Genomic DNA, 21,721 nt, shown 5'->3' with positions numbered 1-21,721 from the left:
AGCATTTATGAATGAGCTCAAATTTGCCATTGAATGACGAAACGTGCTCTATATTTTTTCATTGTAATCACACTAAAGCAACTTTACTTTTTTATTTTGAACTACTATACAACTATTTTACAGCATGATCCCTCAAATCAACTCCGACAACTCCCATTCAACTCACGTTGCCCATCCAAGCCATAACTCTTGCTTTTGAGCAACAAACACAACCAATGAAGTGGTAGGAGGTTACAGATACGCTCCAACAAATACACTCATGTCATCATGTTGCCTTAGAGAGTTCCTAAGAGCACCACAAGTTGAACCTTGTGATCATAACCTTCGAAGGACCTTGCAACGGTTTATATGCTCAAAGCTTCATGCACTGATATCTCAATTCATGTCCAGGATCCATAGTTAGATGGGTCTTTGAAACTCCATTGCACTAAGCAAATCACACTAAAAGGAGACATTCGGATATCACCATGAGAACCATATCAAGACTCAATCTCATCTGAACAAGACATAGCACTGCTTGCAATACCCCCAACATTCTCCTCATTGGACATGCTTTCAGTTGCCTCGCTTGAAGGACAAAATGGTTCATATTCCTCATCTGTTGTGCTTGTCTTGTTTGAGTGTCCAGTCTTCAAAAGGCCTTTGCCTCGGCGAATCAGTCGCCCACTCTGCCGGCGCTTACCTCTGGGGACATTTCGTGTGTGAGTCCCAGGTAGCTTGTGTTCATGCTTGTCATCACGAAGATTTAAAACCCTGTGCCCCTCGCATTCTTCATTATCAGATCCAATTGTAGAGGAGTAAACTTTACGCTTCTTCCTGGTCAAATTTGTCTGAAAAGAGTTCATCAGTTTGGGGGAGTTCATCAGTTTAGGGCACCCCCAGCTCTCTCTCTCTCTCTCTCTCTCTCTCTCTCACTCTTTTGTGTAGAAATGTTAGGTAAACAGGATCCTATTAGGTTACAGTAAATCCCTCACGACCTATGGATGTATAATGTTGGAGGGTGGGACCCACCAGAACATGATTTGACACATGTCTGACATCCCTATCTTCTTCCAAACTATTAATCCATGGATTGAAAGGTGCTGATCTGGGGTCTATAATCAGTTCTACCTAATCATTCCCTCTATAAATGTGTGTGTGTGTGTGTTTTAAGGGATAATTAGCTTGTTAGGATGTTCACTACATGATAACCCTATTATTGTGAATACCATTTTAGGAATAGGAGGGGCCCTGTCTTTTCATTTCAAATCAAATTATTGTTTCGAGTCATTCAACATTTTCTAGAGTCAGGGACAGAAAAAGGCTGTTATACTAGACATCGGCCCAACTGGCATCAAAGCATCAAAGAAATTTGGGTCATATGCCAACAGTATGTCAGCTCTTATCAGTTACACCGTAGCCCCTCAAAAATGACAAAACTGCCCCTATCAACGAATTAAAACACGATCCTAACCAACCTAATAATCAGAACAATGCCAACTTCTCCCTTTAAATGGGTTTGAGCATACCGTGAGGGCCGCATTGCAGATGTCTTCATATGAAATGCGTGTAGTCTTATTCAGGATTCCATCGCTTATGCCTGAAAAGGACGGACCGCTTAATCAAATATACAGGGACCTGCTGTAGAAATATCTCATCTGGGTTTACCTGGTAGGGCGTGAGCTTTGTTCCCCACAAGTGCACTGACATTATCATCAGAGAAGTCCCCAGGCACGCTACAAATAGAAGGATGACTTTGGTCATTTGCATCGATAGAGGATGAGTGGCAAGTGGATGAAGCAGTGGGTGATTCCCTCCTCTTTGTATCCTCTGTTTTAATGCCTGGGTCATGTCTTCTTTCATCAGGTGGTAACTTATCTGTCCTTTTTATTTCCTCTAATGGCTCACGAATGTTGCGAGAGCTATCTTTGCTTGTGTCTTCTTTGCCTCTTCTCCTAAATGCCTGAAACAGAAGCGTCACCTGAAGCCTATGGTAAACTTGAATACGAAGGCAAAGCTCATTTAAAGTCTGTTTATGGACAAAGCAATATAGAATATGAACGTAATTCCAACACCGGCATAGAACATAATGCATAGGGTCTAGAAACTTGATGTATTTGATGAGTACATACAAGCACTTGAAACAGCAAGACAAGCTACTATTTTATGCCAACTCAGTGTTTCAAAGATCAGAAAAGCGAGAGAAAAAAAGGTAGCAGGGGTAAGATAGTCCTTAAACATTCATATGTCTAGGTACTGTGCCGATGATGATGCAAGTTTCTGAGACATCTACATGATCTATGCAGGTGTTCCAGGTACATCTTGGTATTTCCCAATAAAACAATGAGACTAATTACCGAAGTTTGGTCCTTCATTGCATTAGAAGTGGAAGGTGCAGACGTAGAATGTCTTTTAACAGACATGCCTGAAGTAGTAGTTTGAGAAGCCAACTGTGGAATACCACCTCCATGGCGCATACGTGGCACCCGAGGAACTCTAGGCGAGCTATTCAGTTCTTGATGCAACAGTAAAGCAAGCTGCCAAAAGTTCATTTACAAACAATAAAATCAAATGCATCCTATTCAGAAAGAAAAAATAATCCAATGAATCATGTTGCTACAATTCACCTACCTTTTTCGATATGAGAAGAATCATAATCCATTGGGCCATCACTGTCAATTGAAATGGACATGGGATGCAGAAAGAGTGTGACACACTGAACAGGACATGATCCCATGGTGGCTCAGTCCCTTTTCGTTATCATTTATCATTTAAAATTTTCAATAGTTAGCGATGGTGATGAACCAATGGACTATGATTTTCCTATTAATTTATTGAAATGTATTACCATACCTAATCCCATCTCCCCACTCCTCTAAACACGCACACACACACAAGAATTGTTTTGTGTTTTTCCTGAGTAAATTACCTCTTCATCACTTAATGCTGCAATGACACCGGCAGGAGGGGGAGGATGCATCGGTGGCAAGGGGTTTGATGCCTTCGTTATTGTCTGAGAACCCGGTTGATTTGGCTTTTCGCCTTTCTGATATGAAGCCGAACTCACCTGCTTGTCACATTGTGATGTAGAATTCTGAGATGGGGATGCAACAGCAAGCTCCCCAGAGCCTGAAGATGTAGAAGCATTCTGTGTAGATGCTTTATAAGATGAAGAGCTGACCTGCTCCTTTCCATCCAGATTGCACCCAGAAGCTGAGGCATAAGCCCCAGGTTTTGTATGTGATGTCATATACTCAGCATTTTTGGCTACCTGTTTTGTAGCTGCTATTGGAGATTGCCTGTTGTCATCATCCTTGGGCACATCTGACGAGATCAATCTCGCTCGTAGCTTGGACAAATGAGGTGGTTTTGATAACGGTGCAGGCCCGTCTGATGATCTAAAAGTACCTGATGGAGAAGATTTATTGGAAACCCTTACTTTGGATGCACCCAAAGAAGATTTGGAAGTGGGACCAGAAACTAAGTTCTTTGCGACACCCCCAACTGGCTTATTGTGAGAACTAGGGGCAGGAGGACTTGACTTCAACCGCACCAACTTGGATGAACCTGCATCATGTTGTGCACGATATCTATGTTGTATTAAGCTATCATGCGGTGTAGAGGATTGCGAGTGAATCAACCCCAATACTGATTTTGCACTGTCTCTATGTTGTGAAGAGTTCTCTTGCAGTGTTGGCGACTGTGAGCGTATCAACCCCAATGGTTCTTCAGATTCTTGTCGGGGTGGGTGGGCTTCAATAGGTGTAGACAGTGCCCTATCTGGAGATTTTTGGCCTTGACCCACTGCTTGAACCTCTATTGAAACATCTTCAAGCTTCCTATCTTCAGGTAACCTGCTTGCAGAGGTCATGCTAAGGTTTTCCATTGCCAACCCAAGAGGTCCCTTAGGAGGGTTTAAATGGTCAGGCGAGAACTTAGCAGTCAAGTTTTCAGCACCATAAACGATGGTGGGTAGGTTCTGAATCACAGACCCTGCAGTCTCGCTAGGCTTCTGAAACATTGTTTTGGAGTGTTCTTCCAGCTTTATCTCACAATTGGAAGAAGGTGATGGTGGCATCTTTGTAGATTGGTCATTCTCAGCTTTACTAAGAGAACCAACAGCAACAACTCCATTAGAGTCTTGAGGCACAAGTATCATTGGCCCATGAGGGACAGTCATTACTTGACCTTCAAAAGAAGGTGTCGATGTCTGAGAATCGATTTGAACATTGGAAGAATCACTATTAGAAAAATCTTTATTTGAGCACCTGTTATGATGAATTTTGTATACAAGTGGGTCTAAACTATCAACAGCTGGCTTCATATCCTGGCAAACATGCAAAAGAATTACCTTACAAATAAGGATGTGATAACTGAAGGGCTCATCTGCTAACTACATCACGATTATAGGCCACGATAATTTCACATACTCAGAGAAATGCAGCAACATCTAGTGCCTCAAGATAAATGGCTTTCATAATTAAATGCATTTAAGAAATATGGAACAAGATATTTTTCTCTCCAAAAAAATGTGCACTCATGCTACATGGATGGTAAGTATCATTAGATTGACCCACACAAGTGAAAGAATCACACGCACATTAAGTTTTTAAAAACACGTTTGTAAGAGCCTAAATCTGCAGGTACACTCCTAAATATAACTTTGTTTATCAAAAACTTTGCCTAAATAGATCTACATGTGATCTAAGATTTGCAACAATAAAATAACCGTAGGCAATTTGATCATCAGAGAGTGGATGAATACAGAGACTGAAATGCAAACATGAGAACTTTATTCATGCGTATGGGCACACCTGAGCACCCCAAATTTTTTCCATTTTTATGATTCCAAAAGCTGAGTCCATCTCTAACCAGAAATCCTTGCATGAGCCCATCTTACTCTAGGATTGGTTTTAATTCTAAAGATATAACAAACAAACTCCATCCAATAGCTCCACCACCCCAGGTCACATATTGGCTCAGAAAAGCCCCACAAAAATCCAGAAGGATGCCTGGTCCAAATCAACTGGAGCTTACTTCCAGTCTAGCCTAGCCACATGCCCTCATATTCACCCCCCAACCCAACCACACGCCCCACCCCACCACCCCAAAAAACAAAGAGAGAAGAGAGAGAGCGAGAGAGAGAGAGAAGAACCTGGTACATTAGTGTTGATATGGCTGTAACAGCTGAAATGAGAGCACAATTCCAAGACTGCCTAGTGGGCAAGTTCTTTCCCCCAAGACACCTGTGTGCGGAATCACGGAATGGGGTAAAGCTATTTGGAAATATCCCAAATGCAATGCTGTTGACATGACAAGTTCTTATTCTCATTTCCATCACAAGACAGAGCCAGAAATGCCTTACAACAGACACGAGAAAGATTCAGAGGTGCAGCTAAAAAAATTTCTCAATGGAATCCAAGCTCAGGAGCTGTCAAAAAATATCGCCTCTGGATTCAGGTTAAAGGTTTTCCCCAGCAGCCTGACACACAAAATTGTTGGAGGAGATCGAAGACATGGGTAACAGTTTCATCAGAAGTAACTGGAATGCTCTTGGAACTTTCCCCTTGGGAACTATCCATATCCTTGTTGGAAATTGTCTCCAAACTTGCTGCTGATATACATCATGGTGTGGAGAGCCTATTTCCTGGCAAGGATCATTATTGAAGAAAAGGGCTCCCTGGATATGGAGGCCACAGGAGCTAGAAGTATTGCCATGTTAGGGAGCTTGATATGGAGCATACAGATGTGGATAAAGGTCAGGATTACACTAACAAAGGCAAAGTTAGTCTGGAGGGGTGAAAGGCTTAGTCAGCAGGAAACATAATCGAGGGAGCACACAGTCGGCCGGGAAAGCCAAAAAGGAATCATCCCCACAATCAATTTGTTGATGCTACTAAGTGATAGACCCTAGTCAAGCATGACAAACCTCTCACCATAAGCCACACTCATATTGAGTATGATGTTTGGAACCAAATATCTCGCCCTAATATCAAAACTACCCATCTCTATCCCCCACAATCAAGTAATGCACACAGGGACAAAGATCCCATCAACTGTCAAGTAAAGAGATCGATGGTTCCCACCATAAAACATCTGGCAATCTTGTTTCGAAAACTAGGGATCCTACCTCTAAACCTCAACAGACCCAGGTTTGGCAGTGAACTCATCCCGAACACTAATCCAAGACAATCCTAATCCAACGGTCCATCATGCCATATTCGATGCCACACAATCAGCTGTTAATAAGTCTCCTCCATCCATTTTCCAGGTGGAGCCAGGTCACATAATTCATATTTCAAATCAGTGTAGAAGTTCCCCACACCGCACAACTCGATGAACGGCTTAGATGTCAGCCCCTAGTGTAGCCCATTCCAGACCATGTCTTTTCAAGGTGGGGATATGTCCAAGTCTACAAGGGCCTCTAATATTTGTCCAACTCCCACCATGAACTCATCCTCCGCCATGCACATGCCGCATAAGTCCCACTGTCTGAATCAATAACCTCATTTAACCCCAAGGAGTTGCACTATTCCAGAAGCTGCCCTTAACTGTTGCTGAAGCCCCAATTTTCAACCTCCATCCCCAACATAGTCAACGGCCGAGATGCTCTAAAGAACCTTGTAAGTGGACAATCAAAAGTGGATCTACCTGATGATCCAGGGTTACCATGATATGCAGAGATCCATCACACACTGTTTTGGATGGTCTCCACAAATTTACCCCATCAATGGTCATCCCACAAGATCTCAGCAAACTACACTCCATATCTACTCATCCTTGTCATCAAAGTGATGGCTTCACCCTAAGATGATCAAATCAGGTAGTTGCCCATCTCAACCACCCAAAGCTGAAACACCAGGACTGCCTCTCAATATCTTCCCTCCCTCTCTCCTCTCTCGATATTGTTCCTCTCTCCTCCTCTCTCCCCCTCTCAACATTGATGTCTCTTCTCTCCTCTGCAAATCTCTCTCTCTCTCTCTCTCTCTCTCTCCAACCTCATAACTCTTCTCTTTCCTCTTTAAGTATGACTATTGGGTGTAAAGGTATGATCCCCACTGTTGTGTTAGAGTCTCCACTCCTTCAAGAGCTAGTGATCTTCTATAAGAAAGCCATGTTCCTGTCTCCTACCTTGATCCATTTGACCCTAGAGCTCTGAACCAGTAAATTTCTTCTTGATTATAGACAGTTAGAAAGTTTGCTCTCGCAGATTCTCTTTCTTAGCATACTCCAGAGTTTGAAATTGTATTTATGGGATAGGATGAGACCTCTATAGTTGCCTGGCAAGGTTTTTTTTTTTCCCGTTGTTTGAGGAGGCTTTCAGGAGTTGAAGTTTTTTGGTCAACCGGAACCCACCTACCCACGGAGAATATAGAAAGACCACCATTATTGAAATTTCTGTGAGAATTTGGCTTCCTCCAACCAATATAACTCAAATCTAAAAGGTTTATTGGGTATGAGTAAGCAATTGGTGTCTAACATAATAGGTTTAGGGTCCGAGGTGGGTTTTGGGAGGGTGCAAGAGTGTGTACCCATGAATTTGGCCTCCAAGCAGGGGACTCAAGTAAGCATCTATCCCATAGTTATTGGAAAAGGCTATAGGAACCCGAATCGCTTTAGGAATCGAAATCGCGGAATCGCAACTGGCTAGAAGATTCTTGTTTTCGTAATCAACATCCATACAATAGGAAACGCAGGGAGTAAGATTCCTATTTTTTGGGAATCAAGAAGTGACCAAAATGGAATTGAGATTCCGCCACATATGGAATCAAGATTCTAACGTCTTTAGAATTAAGATTCCGACCTCCTTGGAATCCACCCCCAAGGAATCGAGATTTGAAATCTTAGGAATCGAGTTTCCAACATATGTGGAACCGATATTCACACAAGTTTGGAATCGAGATTCCAACATATCTGGAATCCAGTTTCTGACGTATGTGGAATTGAGATTCATGCCAGTTTCAAAATTTCCAAGCTATTCCTAAAAGTGGATGCAAGTTCTCATATTCGTTGAACACAATTGTGGATACCTATCTATTGCAAAATTTGGTAAGGTGGACCCTAGAGTCCAAAGACATTGGAACAATATCCAAACAATGTCGAATCACAATTCCAATGGTAGAACAATGATCTCCAAAACCACAATTTAAGGGTTTGAATTCCTCTTCTCCTGATCCAACTCGGTGGAGGCCCCTCTTCTTCATTCTTCTGGATGTTCAAAAAGACAAGTAGTGTCGTCAGCAACTTCCAGTTGCATGCCTTCTCTCTCCATCGCAGCTCTAAAAGTTGTGTTAGTCTTAGGGTCGGGTAGCCGGTTCAGGTAGAAGGTAGGGCATCTATAGTTGTTGGGTCGGTCTTCCTTTACCACTTTTTCATTAAGGAACCTTGACAACTCCCTCCAATGTTGCCGGTATATTTGTAGCAATTCATCACAGAAACATGGAATCGTGATTCCAAACTGGAATCACTAGGATGCGAGCCTCCCTCCCCCCTTAACACAATGCATTTTGAGCCCTTGCGTAAAAAGGCATCTCCTGCCCTTAGCATGTAATCAACATCTTCAATAGACATGTTGGCCAAGCAGCCCGAACCTAAAAGACTAGGACTTGGCCACAAGACGTGGCCCAAGGATCAGGCTACCACGGCTCAAGGGCCAAGCCAAGTCAAGCCTATGCGAGGGCCACGACAGGGCCACCCCGGCCCTTTATTCCTACCTCTTCTTCCATTATACTTTTTCCTTGGATTGTATTTGGCTTTGCCTGCCGAGCCTTGACCCAGCCTTGACAGGGCCAAGACCTCTGTGGCCTAGTCCATTGCCAACCCTAATCTCTGGCCCGAGCTAGCCTTGGGACTAGGGCCAAGGCGGGCCCAACCTGCTACCACCCCTAATCTTCAATGACATTTGGAAGAGGTCGAGTAAGCTCCAATCGACAATATTGCACTCATGGAGAAAGTCCCTCCAATGACGCAGACATACTAGAATGGAAGGAAGCTCAAAACCATCATTAGTAGTTAGTTGGTTCTAGTAATGAGGACATATTTGTAGTTTAACATAAATAGGATCAATTATGCCAATGACAATATTGAACTTACCAATTTTGACAAAAGCAATGAAAGAGTTACCATTGAAAAATTGAAGGAATTTCACAAAAATCTGGGCTTTACATACCAAAATCCAGACTCCCGAATATCCATAAATTATAAATCAATTTATTTCCATGGTTCAAGGCATAAACTAAGTTTGTTTTGGCATTAAAAACATGGAATCATCTGAAATTCCTATAGTTAAACCAAATGGTAAGAACCCTGAGGAGTTATACCATTAGATTATCCAAGGTGCACCATATTCAGTGAAGGATCCACATTATTTCTCACATCTTGGCCTCTATAAATTGAGGCACTTCAGCAAGTTCTCCAAGCACTTGTCCCAACTATTTGCAGTCAATCACAGCTAATCATCATCATTATCCGAGTCTTATCCCAACTATTTGCAGTCAGTTACACGAATCATATTCTACCATAGAGTGGGTGAATTCTTCTCCCTAAATTACTTTTGGATCCCGTTAGTACTTCATCACTTGCAGCTGTAACACCTCACTCTCTCCATGCATGGCATCTCCGAGATAGGTGTCTAGGTCATCGTGGTTGAGATAGACTCATAAAGTTGTTTCATATTGGAACTATAATCTCCTTTAAATGCCCCAAAACAAAATGTTGTCAGATTCAAGAAGAAGTAGAAACCTTCAAGAAATTTAGGGTTTTGGGTGACTGTATGACTGTACAAACGCATGTACTGTGTGCAGCAGTAATCCCTACATTAACAGCTACAGAGACTGCTACAGAAACTTCGAAAATGACTTCTATATTAACAGTTCAGACTGCTACGGTAAATGATACTCTGGCTCGTAATGCATAATCAATATTCTTGCTTCTTCGATCTAGAGATTTAAATGGTGAACAAAAACCGATCTTTATTTTATAGTAAGATGGATCGCCAGCAGTGTATCAATTCCAAAGATGCATATTTGACTGTATTTGCTAGAGATTCATTGATAAAACATAATGAAATATGGTTTTGGCTTCAAGCCTAGCATTGTTATCAGTTGAGTTATTTAGCAAGAAACAAACTCAGAGATCAACACTTTCAATGGGTTTTCCTAGGATATGGCACTACCCAAAGAGTCACTATGATCCAAAATCTGATAAATTGTATATTCCAAGGCAGTTTCTCTCTTTGAAGGAATCTTTTCCTTGAAGTATTCAAAGGTTTCCAACTCAGTCATTCATTTCAGTTTCCTGAACCTCCAACCCCTCATGTCTCTAGTTCTTGTATTAAACTCTATGATTGGGACTAGTGAGTGGCGACATCGACAAAAGGTTTCTGTTCCTTCTAAGTTCTAACTATCTCGTTCTCAAGTCTAGTAGAATACGTGCTTTATGATTTTATGTCCACAACTCTTTGTTATCATGCAACAGGTACTACTTATATTATTTTTATCTTTTTTGGTGCTGCTACTTATATTATATTTTTTTTGAAATGTCTACTTATATTATATGTTTTTTGAAATGTCTACTTATATTATATTTTTAACATAGTAATTATAAAGAAGTCGTGAAACTCAACTATCGGAAGCATGCTATGGATGTCTGAGAAGAATGCCATTGTCTCTAAGTATAATTACAATCGTAACTTTACCAGATGAAAGCATCAGAGATATAAAGCTTGGCTTGTAGCTAAAAGCCACACAAAGGTACAGTAAAATAATTGCTCTCATTATCAAACTTTACTATAACTCGTGTTGTTTCATAAGATGCAATATCGGCCCCCACAACAAACACTCTTTTAAGTGGGCCCAGCATATAAAATCATGCATCTGTGAATTAAATGCCACCCAAATATGCCCAATGCTAATGACAGTGTTCTCACAAGTGAGGACACACAATTTTTCATATTGGACATTTAAAGCAGCAGTTTCAGCTGACAGACATGGGACATTCACTGTATTTTCTTGGTTTGAGATTACTCGCTATGCTCGAAGGATCACGCAATATTCTGGTTATCTTCTCCCTTGATCCCATCTTGCTGACTCCAAGTTGTTAGAGGCCCCAACAAAAATTAACATTCAGCTATCTACACTAGATGGAAACCCATTATCTGATCCAATTCCATACCAGGAGTTGGTTCGTGGAGTGCTATCTCACTATTACCGGGCCAAATATCAGTTATGCAGTCCAATCTTTTAGCTAGTTTGTTAAATCTCCTCGCCTAGCTCTATGGTTGTTGTTCATCACATCATTCAATATATCTAATGCACACCTGGTCATGTCAACTTAATCTAATCATCCTCTTTATCTTTAGCTAGTTGCATTTGCTGAATCGGACTGCCGGTTGTCTGAAAGCTCACATATCAACTACAGGTGTTATATTTTTCTTGGTGATTCACTGGTTTCATGTACTTGCATCAATCAACTAGAGGAACTGGTTTCAGAAGTGGCTCAGATTGCAGGTCAACCAGGACAAATAATTCTTCTTAAAGCATCCTTTTAGCCCAACCAACATCTTCCGAACTCACAATTGAGCATGTTGCACACATACAACTAATATTCATGATTACATTAATTGAATAATAATGATACGAGGAAAACTTGGAAGCAAAAAGAACAAAAATCCACATTCACAAAATGTATCAGTACATTTAAATTTTATCTTTTAAAATAGTTCTTCATATATTTTTACTTGTCATAAATTCTATAAAATTTGTTCATTGTCATAAATTTTTTTCACTGGTCACTCGAATTGGTGGACCACAACTCAAGCCAAAGGCCTGATCTGCCAAAGAGATTTCATAAGATCACAAATCATATTGTCGACCTACTTTCTAGAATTTATTTATTTCAAACTAGCCCTTTATAATGCATAACTCAATCTTCTTTAAGTACCTTATTGAGTAAATATCACAAGGAAATGCATGTGTCTACTATAAGGAGTACAATTCCAAGAAACTCAACTGTTACATTATATGTGTGTAGAGAGAAAAGTGCTGGTCTTTTGTCCAATCACAAATCAGTTACATTAATGGTCTACATTCGACTGTCATGCCAAAGTTTGCTGCTTCTCCTTTTATCTAAATGTGGTCACCAAAACCGTGTAGGCAATCACATAGCAATTGCTCGGATTGTTTTTCTTGTCTTTAACTTACTTTAATTCTCCCCCAAAAAAAAAGAAACAAAGAGACTCACGATCACTTTCAATGTAACCATCCTATTTCCTTGCAAAAGTTGTTACTCTTTATTTTCTCTGACAAGTTTTGTCAAAGCATTCAAGAACGTAAAATTTACAAGAGCTGTCAAAGCACAAAACACTATCTGTCCACTTAAAGAATACAGAAAGAGTAAAACAATTTTAAAAAAAATAGAAAGAGCAAATTCCAAAAGCTAAAATGAAGTAAACATTTCAGAAAAGAAAAAAAAAAACTGCATTTACACAAAAGCATACCTCTTCTTTCATTGAACCTACTGTAGAATCATGTTTGTATAATTGCACTGCGATGGGAGCATTATTCGTAGGGGCAGCCTCCAAATTTAAAGGCGGTTCTGATGCATGGCTCTGGTCATCCATTTCATTAGGGAAGCCTGCAGGAACTGACTTAATAACTAAAATGTGTTTAGGCTTATTGACTGTCTCTTGCGGCACACGATTGCCGTGAACACCATCTTTATCAGGCTCCAATACATCCATTTCTTGCTTTATTTCACTCCTTGAGTCTTGGAGCTCCAATTTTGCAACCTCGAAATCTCCAGTACATAACTCCTGTTTCTGTGAGCTATGAATAGGGGTAGAACCTGAGGCTAAGAATATTTGGAAAAAACTTAATTAAAGAAAGAAAAACATAAGGTAAAGATTTTATTTATTTTTAATGGAAGTGTTAACAGTGGGAAGGGAGTCTAGGACGTTACGTTGACATTATTTTAAGAAGAAAAAAAAAGGTAAAGAAAAAATTATCAAATATCTACGTTTTCATGAAGTTTAGCAATTGACATACAAAAATAATCAAGAAGCCAGATAGCATGAAATATCCACGGAACTGCTCTGTCACTCCAATAAAGCATATTCAAACATGAAAACTCAAGAAAAACACGGTATTGCTCCAATAGAGCATAACTATGCACAGGCCTTATGTTTTTAGTATAACTATGCACAGGCCTTATTGAGAAGTACAATTAACTTCAAAAGATATGTTTGACCTATATATCGGAACTTTGATATATTGTGGCTCCACCATAACGCCATCAAATTTCCAGCCAACAACCACACCATTAAATGGTGAGTTAACTCGAAAAGAGGCCAAGAGCAAAGGAAACCTAATGGCTGTACACTCTTTCAGGAAACAAGAGGTAGAATTAGGGTGAAGGGCAGACGAAGGAAAAGCAGAAAGAGGGAAGGGAAGAGAGAAATAAAAAGAGAAACAAGAGGGAGAGTTTTGGTAGAGGGGATGGAGCGATAAGAAAAAGAAGGAAAGAAAGGGATGGAGAGAAAGCACAGTTATCAAGCACATCCAACATTTCCTCTCTCAAAAAAAAAATTTTTGTTCTCACCTTTTTCCTATATTCCTTTTTCTTTTTTTCTTTATACTTTTCCAAAAGAGTGAGAGGGACAGAGAGCGAAGAAAAGAGGAAGTGAGGGTGTGGGGAAGGTGTGGAGGGGAGAAAAGAGGTGGGAAAATGGGTGAAGGGGAGAAAAGAGGTGGGAAATGGATGAAGGGGAGGAAGGGGTAAAGGGAGGGAAAGGGGAGAAAAGAGAAAGAAAACGCTTGTGGGGCGCAGAAGAAGGAGAAGAGCCAAGGGGGTTAGGGAGACAGAGGAGAAGAGGAAGGGAGAGAGAGGAGAGGGGTACTGGAGAGTGGGGTAAATGTAAGTCCTTGTTGAAACACCAGTAAACTTACGAGGATAATTAACTTCAGTTGTAGCCATGATTACTTGAAAACAAAGAAGAACATTCTATCTCTGCCAGTGTTTGAAGTCCCTAATGTATCATTAGCACACATCAAGAACCTTTTTAGCTAATGAGAAAAAGGTTACATGTAGGTATTATGTAATCTTCAGAGAAGAAATAACTACAGAAATTTGATGTCATAAAACTGGGTTGTTATTGCAATAAGGAGCTTCCAATGCCAAATTACAAAGGAATACAATGGACACAATACAAGGACCAACTTACATAAACAGAAGATTAACCCAATCAATACCCACACCGGGAAGCAATTCTATGTCTATCTCTATGTACATTGCGAGCAGACATCTCAGGACTCTACTAGCTTGTTTGAACGTTGTTGCAGAAAAGCGGATATCCCACTAGGTTAACATAAGAAATCTACTGTAGCCCTAATCCTACACAGAAGACCCCTATCATCTGCTTCATCACTTCATATTGATCGCACCAATGCATATTCTGTTGCACTAAACCCAAAACTAGTTATGACCAATCACAAGAGCCACACTCAGGTTCCAAAATGGAGTTCATCCCAAATTAAATCGTAAACATGCACATTGTAAGAAACCTCCAAACTTCCCTAACACTGAAAAGCTTCACTACATGTTATTATGGACTTTCATTCCATCAGTAGGCCTCCGACCGGCCAACCATTCGCACATTGGGCCTCCACTCTCACCCCTATAGCCTCGTACATAATATGCAACCAAACAAGAAGATTGATATAATGCTACAACCCATCCACAGTTCACAAGGTTTGCCAAAAGACTGCATCTACAGAGAAAATTCTGTTGCTCCGAAAAGGAGCCCAAATACCAGAAAAAATAAAGTTCATGTGAAACTTAAAAAGGATTAATAATAACAACAACAACAATAATAATAATAAGAACAACAACAATATAATAACTAATAATAACAACAACAATATAATAATAATAACTAATAATAATAACCTTCTCAACCATTCTCTCACACACCTAAAACCCTCTCAACCATTCTGTCTCTAACTCTCTCACACCCGTAACCCTCCCTCCCTCCCTCACACCCGAAACCTTACCCAGTTAGGGTTTTCAGACATTGCTTTGACAGGCTATTTTCAGACATCAGCTCAAAGAACACAGCCAACAAGCTATAAGTATTTTCTTTTGCTGGTTATCTGTTAGACAGTTTTTGTGCTGACTTACCGGCCATTTTAGGTTATTTTCTTGCAATAGTTTTTTTTCCATGGTTCATGACTACATATACTCTGCTCTTCTTTTTTCTTACCTTTATTTCTTGCTGGTTAACTAATACATGTACTGGTTCTAATTCCTAATTGCGTCCACTGTATTACACATTTATTTATATTTTTCTTTTTCTAATTCTATTGGTTTATTAAATTTGTTTTGCAGAGACTGTTGTTGTTTGGTTTAGGGTTCTTGCAGCAATGAACACTTCCATATATGAGGAGGAAGAAGATAAACTGCAAAATTGAGGCATTTAGGCAGCTGGATTTTTTTATTCTTTTTGTCTTGCAGTGACTGTCATTGCTTGAGGTAGATTTACTTTACTTGTTTGCCCATGAAGAAATAAATCAATCAATCTCCCTCCCTCTCACGCTTCCTCCATTCCTCCCTCCCTCAAACTTGCTTGATTTGTTTTTAATATAAAAAATTGAATATATTCCCTCATTTCTTTGTATCCATGGATTCATGGGCAATGATTTCATCTGATATGTTTGATTTGATAAGCTTTTACAATAAAAATAATGTGTATATGTAATCTTTGGAACTAGTCATTTGATATTACCATAGTGAAATGCTTTCCATTGATCTAAGTTGTTACCATGGCATTTTCCTGATAATTGGTCATGTTCTAGGCTGCAATAATCTAGTTTCAGAAAACAATCCAGTTCTAAGAAACCTAAAATTTCCTCTAGAAAGAAGAGAAAAACGTGAAAAGGAAGAATATAATCTGTTGGTGCTCTTTTGTATTCTTTGAAACTTATGACTATATATATGATTTATAGAATAGAGATTGCATCTGTCTAAGAAACCATATCAAAAATCTACGACATGATAATAGATTGAAACTGTCTATTAAACCATATCAAAAATCTACAACATGATCATAGTATGTGCTTATTATATTTGCATTCTACTTGTTATTTATTTTTTTCTGGAATGTAATAAATGAGAAATTCAAAGAAATTCATATTAAATACATCAAAATAGATCTTAAAAAAAAGGGACAATAAGATCACATGAGAATAATTTGATTAAAAAATAAGAAAATTACCTCAACAAGATTGAGGACAACAGTAAGTAAAAATATAAAACTGAATAGAAAGAAATTCTAAAAAATGTATCTTCCAGACATGCCAGACAGTGGAAATGTATATTCCAGGTTGCATCCAGATGCTACCCAATCAACATTCACTCATCTAGCAGGTAATGCATCATCTAAGAGATACATCACTCAGGTAACGAATCTTCTCCAAGAGATGCATTTTCAGTACCCACTGCCCTTAAGAGAACTCGAATTACATTTCCAAACAATGATTATTAACAGAACTCATCACCAACAACAACTTCTCCATCGGTACCACCCACAAAGACGAAAGGGCCCCAACTAAACTGACCTTCCTACAAGTCCCACACCTTCATCAAGTAGACCCTCTGAGGACTTGCAACACAATGGATGCCATAGCTAGAGCTTTGCTTTTAGGCCTCGAGTCAAGGCCATTTGCACATTCGACCATTTTTCTGGGTGCTTAATGCCATCAACTGGGTAAGGCAGGATGTCATTACTGAATGCCCAATGGGGACAAGTAAACTTCATAGAGGTGGATATTGACATTTATAAGAATATTCTGGTACTTCATCCATTTTTATACTGATAGAGCAACAGAGAAAGTGAATTTTGGGTGGAGGGAAGTAATGTTGCAGATTAAGATGTCACCAGAATATCTTTCATCATTTGCTCAGAACTACAAAATATTATCTTTATAATGGACCATTATTCAGCTTAATGAGTTCATTGCATGTGGGAAAAAAAAAGCGCCCTCTCAAAACTTTAGAGAAGCCATGCTATGGGCTCATCTTACTGCCAAATCTTTCAATCAATAAATCTCGCATATTCTCATTAGAATCTCCCATGCATAGGAAAGGCCAATATATAAGATCGCAGATAATCTGCCATGTAACCTGTCACTGAAGCGAGAGATTCTAACCATCACATGAGAATCCCAATTCCAATAATGAAACTGCGAAAAGAGTCAATGTTAATGATTTAAAACTATATGTCATCTTGAAACTCGGCCAGGTCTGGAGCTGAATCATACTGAATCGACTCTGTCAACTTAAATTAGTGAGACTCAAGTGAGTCTTGTGACAAGCCATGAGATGAGAAGAATGAAGTGATTCCCAAGTCAACACAACAAGTTTGAAGACACTCATTGACATGTTGTCTCTACAACAGCTCAAAACACCACAAGATGAGCTTCATGTTTTCTAGTTGGTTAGAATCAGCATCAGTGAAAAGAATGGTGTCAGCCAAAACCGAAGGAAGGTTACCAAACATGACACTGACTATCATTAAGCAACTAAACAAGCCCAAGCTGCTAGGAGCCTTATTCTACCGGAAGTAAATAGAAATGAACAAAGCAGAGTCTCCAATAACCTTCTTCAGTTCACGAAAGAATCCTGTTTGAAGTGCAATTATTAAGGATAGGATGGGAAATAGAGTATTTCTCTTCTCCTACTTAGGGCTAACATAAGGCTTGCGTCAATCCAAAAAACCCCACAATTTTTTCATTCTAAGCCCCCCAGCTCAAAGTTCTTGTTTTTCTTCTCACCTTTCACATTTAAAAATATAATTATACCCAGTCTCACCACACATACGCAGGCATGCATGCATGCATGCACACATATGTATACATACCAATGCCCGATCTCAAAGCGGTGTTCTAACACTCATAAAGCGTGACATTCAGGCTTATGCATTAAACCAGAAGTCTCGTTTTCTAATCAAGCTACTTCAGTTATTCTAAATTAATTTGCATTTATAGTCCACATTTACATTCAGATATTTGGATCGCACTACATCCAAAAATTTATTGTCAAGTGATTCAAGGTCAAAGGTAATTGCTGGTGCCAGTATGATAGCAGAAAGTCGCTTTGCAAAACCGAGGATTACATTTTTTTTTATAAACACAGATATATGATTACTTTTTTGATAAACAAGGGTTATGATCATCGAACCAAGTGGTTTATTTTTCATCAATAATCACTGAACCTAGTGTTTTGTGGGGTTATAAAATTGTTCTGAATTTATTCTCTTCGTAAAAATTCAAAAAATCACTTTGCATTCTTGAACTATAACTTGTGTGAGATTGCCAATCAACAAAATTCACCATAAAGATCTATGGAGACAAAAAAATGTATAGATATACAGAGCAAACACCACAGGAAATGATAATCATCCCTGATAATAAAAATTTGTACTTGCGCATGCAACCGCATTACTTGAGATCAGATAACTAAACTTCAAACTATACAAGAATTATATGGGACAAATATTAAATAACAAAAATTAAAAGCGACAACTAAAGGAAAAACATGAAATAAGCTCAAAATGTGCTTGGAGAGATCGACAAACAGCCAACAAGCTTGTGCCACCTAGTTCAGTACCCTGGGATGGGGATGTTTACGGTGAAAAAAACTATACACAATTCAAACAAATAACCCAATCTGTAATTTCAAAAGAAAAAAAAGATACCTCTTAATGGAGTGCCTCTTTCCAGCAAGCAAGCGCTCTTGTTCTCCCGTTCTCCATCCAACCCTTTCCCCTTCTTCTTGCCTCCGCCATCCTTAAAGCCTCCAAACTCATCCCTTCGCCGCTTTCCCAATGAATGCCCACGTTTGCTCCTATCACCCTTCACAAAAATTTTTAAATCTCTACTTACATCCACCCCCTCCACTTCCTTTGGAGAAGAAGCCTTCTCTCTACCTGAATTCTCAGATGCCAACCCCTCTTTTGAGAGTGAAAACAACACATCTGCCCCTCTATCGACTGGATTCTCATTATCCTCCTCCACGTTTAGGGTTTCAGTTTTTTTCACAACCAATTGGGACCCCAATTGTAACCCTAACTGAGACCCAAATGCTGGTAAAGTATCAGGCTCACGCCCATCTTCCCAACAAGTAAACTCCTTATACTGAAAATTAAACTTTTTGGGTACATAGCCGGTACACTTCCAAAGCTCCGAAGTAAACACCGAAGAGAGGCCTCGTAATAGCTCAGGGTCACCTCCAGGTACCCCTTGTACATGGACCTTTTGCTCAAGTGGGGTCTCAACCCATAGGCGAGAGGGAGGGGAACGATTATAATTTGGCTCGATCCCCATTGTCTTTGTTGGGAGCTCAACGAGAAGCTGAGCAACCTCAGTCTCCTCTGTTTCCTTCCGATTTTTCTGGCCCTTGCATTTGTCACAGGTGAATGAAGTCTCACCCTTTACAAAGCGGGAGCATCGAGTGTGGACCCATACACCACACTCATCACAGTCCACCATCTCATCTCCATCATCAAAGTTTACGCCACATACACAATCAACAGTCCATGACCCATCACCCCAGTCCTCCTGCTCTGCACTAACCAGCCTATGGGATCGACTCTTCATGGCTTTTGCCTCAAAGTTCAAAATTCTAGTGCCAGATCATGAAAGAAAACACTTGAACATAATGTACGGTCAAGGATTATGAGAGAGAAAGTGACTGGATATCTCATGAAAACGAGGCTTTTGAGCAGGATCTTAGGGTGATATGTAGGTGTTCCTAGTATTGAAGTGAATTGAGAAAAAAGCAAAAGGTCATAGAACCCTTTGAAAGATCAGGTGCTAGAAATTGAAATGAGTTACGATAGAGGTAAAAACTTGTGGAACCCGAATCCCAGAGGAGACCATGTGCCTGTTATTAATAAGGGGGAAGAAACAAACAGGTCATGCAAACTAAGACCTGGAAAAGAGCAGTAGCCCGCTACCTAAATATCATGATAATGAAGCAAAAGGGGATGGCAATCAAACCCCGAAAAATAGAAGGTGCCTGGAATTGAAATGACTCGATAGAGCAAAAGAACATGCCCACCGAACCCCAGAAAAAAGCAGGTGCCTGCTATAGTAATGCGTCCAATAAAAAACAAAAAAAGCAAGAGATAATAGAAACCAAACCCTAGGAAAAAGCAGGAGCCTACTATTGAAATGAACTAATACAGAAGTTAAAGCTCATGAAAACCAAACCCTAGAAAAAAGCAGGTACCTGCAATGAAATTGGCTAAGAAAGAAGCACAAAGTCATGGAAATCAAACCCTAGAAATAAAGTAGGTGCCCTGCTACTGAAGCGAGTTAAGAGGGAAGCAGAAACACTTACAGTGTATCAACAGGAGAACAAAAAGGCGATCATTTTATAGTCCAAATATTATGAAAAAACTGGCCATAAAAGCCAAGCCCTAGAAGAAAACACTGCACAAGAAGCTCGAGTAAATTAGACTCTAACCTGATTGAGAAGCTTTCAGCGAACATGCAGACGCCATTGAAATTGGTTCAGCGCCACCGGAAGACGGAGAGTGAAGAGAGAGAAACACAGAGATGAAAGCGCGAGGCAATTAGCGTCGTTTTAATCGCTCTCTCTCGACCTCCATTTTATCCACTCACTCGGTTATTTTCTCTCTCCTGTCTCATCTCGCTCCTAGCCCACTCCGAACCTGGGAACATGATTAAGGGTGGTTTTTCTCCGGTTTGGATCCAGTTAGACACTCGGCTCGGGAGGAGCGACGACGTCGTCCGGAACTTGCACGTGAATGCCGATTTGAATTTCGGACGAAATTTCGGTTTTGACGTTTCGGTTGATTTCTAATAAATTTTGTAGACATCTCGGTTAGAGTCTAATTTTCTGCTGTATCTCGGCTACAATCTTCGTTGAAATCTAATTTTCTGCTGCATCTCGGTTGTTATTTGTCGTATCAAGTTGAACGGGTGTTCGCAAAATCTAATCGGAAAGGTCAATCGGATGAGGGGCCTGGAGCGGTTAGAATCGGAACCTGACTAACCGAGTGATTAATCAAACTAACTGCTTTGACAAAAAAAATTTACATATATATAGACCAAAAATTCCCAAAAAATAAGAAAATAAAAAATATAAATTTAGTGTATATTATTTTATTAATTACATTTATCTTAAGAAAAAAAACTTGTAGATGACCAAAGTGTATCAATAACCACTTTTCTCGAGCCCGCTATCAAATCCAAAACTTAAAATTAGAGGGTTTCAGATCTTTTTGATCGAAAATATAACAATAAGTTAAGGAAACAATAGGACAATGAATATTTATTCTACAACAATGCAAACTAAAGTAGCATCCTTTGAGGCCATAATCTAGATAGGATGATGCTATTGTTCTACATTTCCATATAAGAACAATAGAACAAATAATTTTATCAAAAAATAATTTTATTAAACAAAATAGAAAAACCCTTCCATATTTATTAAAAATATAATTTTATTAAAAAATAATTTTATCCAAATAATAATTTTAATAACCACATTAATTAACATATCACATATACAAATAATGCATTTTGAGTGTGTTATTTCAAATTTAAAAAATACCTTTTTGCATAATTTTTTTTTTCGCAAAATAAAGTGGTAAATAAATACTTGAGCAACTCAAAGTTCATATTAAAAAAAATACTAACTGACAAGTCGCATGAAATTCATA

At 39.4% G+C, this 21,721-nt stretch overlaps 1 protein-coding gene across 13 annotated transcripts; it reads right to left on the bottom strand.

The window, feature by feature from the left end:
• Positions 1–4: 4 nt before the first annotated feature.
• On the bottom strand, positions 5–20,727 carry LOC18426554 (RING/FYVE/PHD zinc finger superfamily protein). 13 transcript variants are annotated; one of them, XR_016041519.1, is made up of 9 exons: positions 20,500–20,727; positions 18,728–19,653; positions 12,476–12,828; positions 3,161–4,306; positions 2,909–3,046; positions 2,337–2,516; positions 1,648–1,942; positions 1,509–1,596; positions 5–830 (listed from the first exon to the last, which is right to left on the bottom strand). XR_016041519.1 is itself a non-coding variant. In XM_020662543.2 (9 exons), the coding sequence occupies exons 1-9, from the start codon at positions 20,523–20,525 to the stop codon at positions 480–482; spliced, it is 3,504 nt and encodes a 1,167-aa protein (XP_020518202.1). In that variant the 5' UTR covers positions 20,526–20,727; the 3' UTR covers positions 5–479. The 13 variants fall into 13 exon arrangements, 8 of the variants coding, with proteins under 8 accessions (XP_020518202.1, XP_088704213.1, XP_088704214.1 ...); XM_020662543.2 differs by having other exon boundaries at positions 1,509–1,579; positions 1,648–1,960; XM_088848087.1 differs by having other exon boundaries at positions 1,509–1,579.
• Between the last annotated feature and the right edge of the window lie 994 nt (positions 20,728–21,721).

This window comes from Amborella trichopoda, chromosome 9 (genome assembly GCF_054954075.1).
Source record: "Amborella trichopoda isolate Santa Cruz 75 chromosome 9, AtrichopodaSantaCruz75HAP2 v2.0, whole genome shotgun sequence".
NCBI classification, from domain to species: domain Eukaryota; kingdom Viridiplantae; phylum Streptophyta; class Magnoliopsida; order Amborellales; family Amborellaceae; genus Amborella; species Amborella trichopoda.
Note: the sequence above shows the minus strand (reverse complement) of the source record. Positions and strands in the feature narration are given on the sequence as shown.

Bases quoted from the DNA above. Each gene is read 5' to 3' on its own strand.
- LOC18426554 (XM_020662540.2), bottom strand. From the start codon at position 20,525: ATGTTCGCTGAAAGCTTCTCAATCAG. The intron at 2,517-2,908 runs GTAATTTACTCA...AACTTTTGGCAG, and splicing joins CAGCATTAAGTGATGAAGAG to CTTGCTTTACTGTTGCATCA. The intron at 831-1,508 runs GTATGCTCAAAC...AACTCTTTTCAG, and splicing joins TCTGCAATGCGGCCCTCACG to ACAAATTTGACCAGGAAGAA.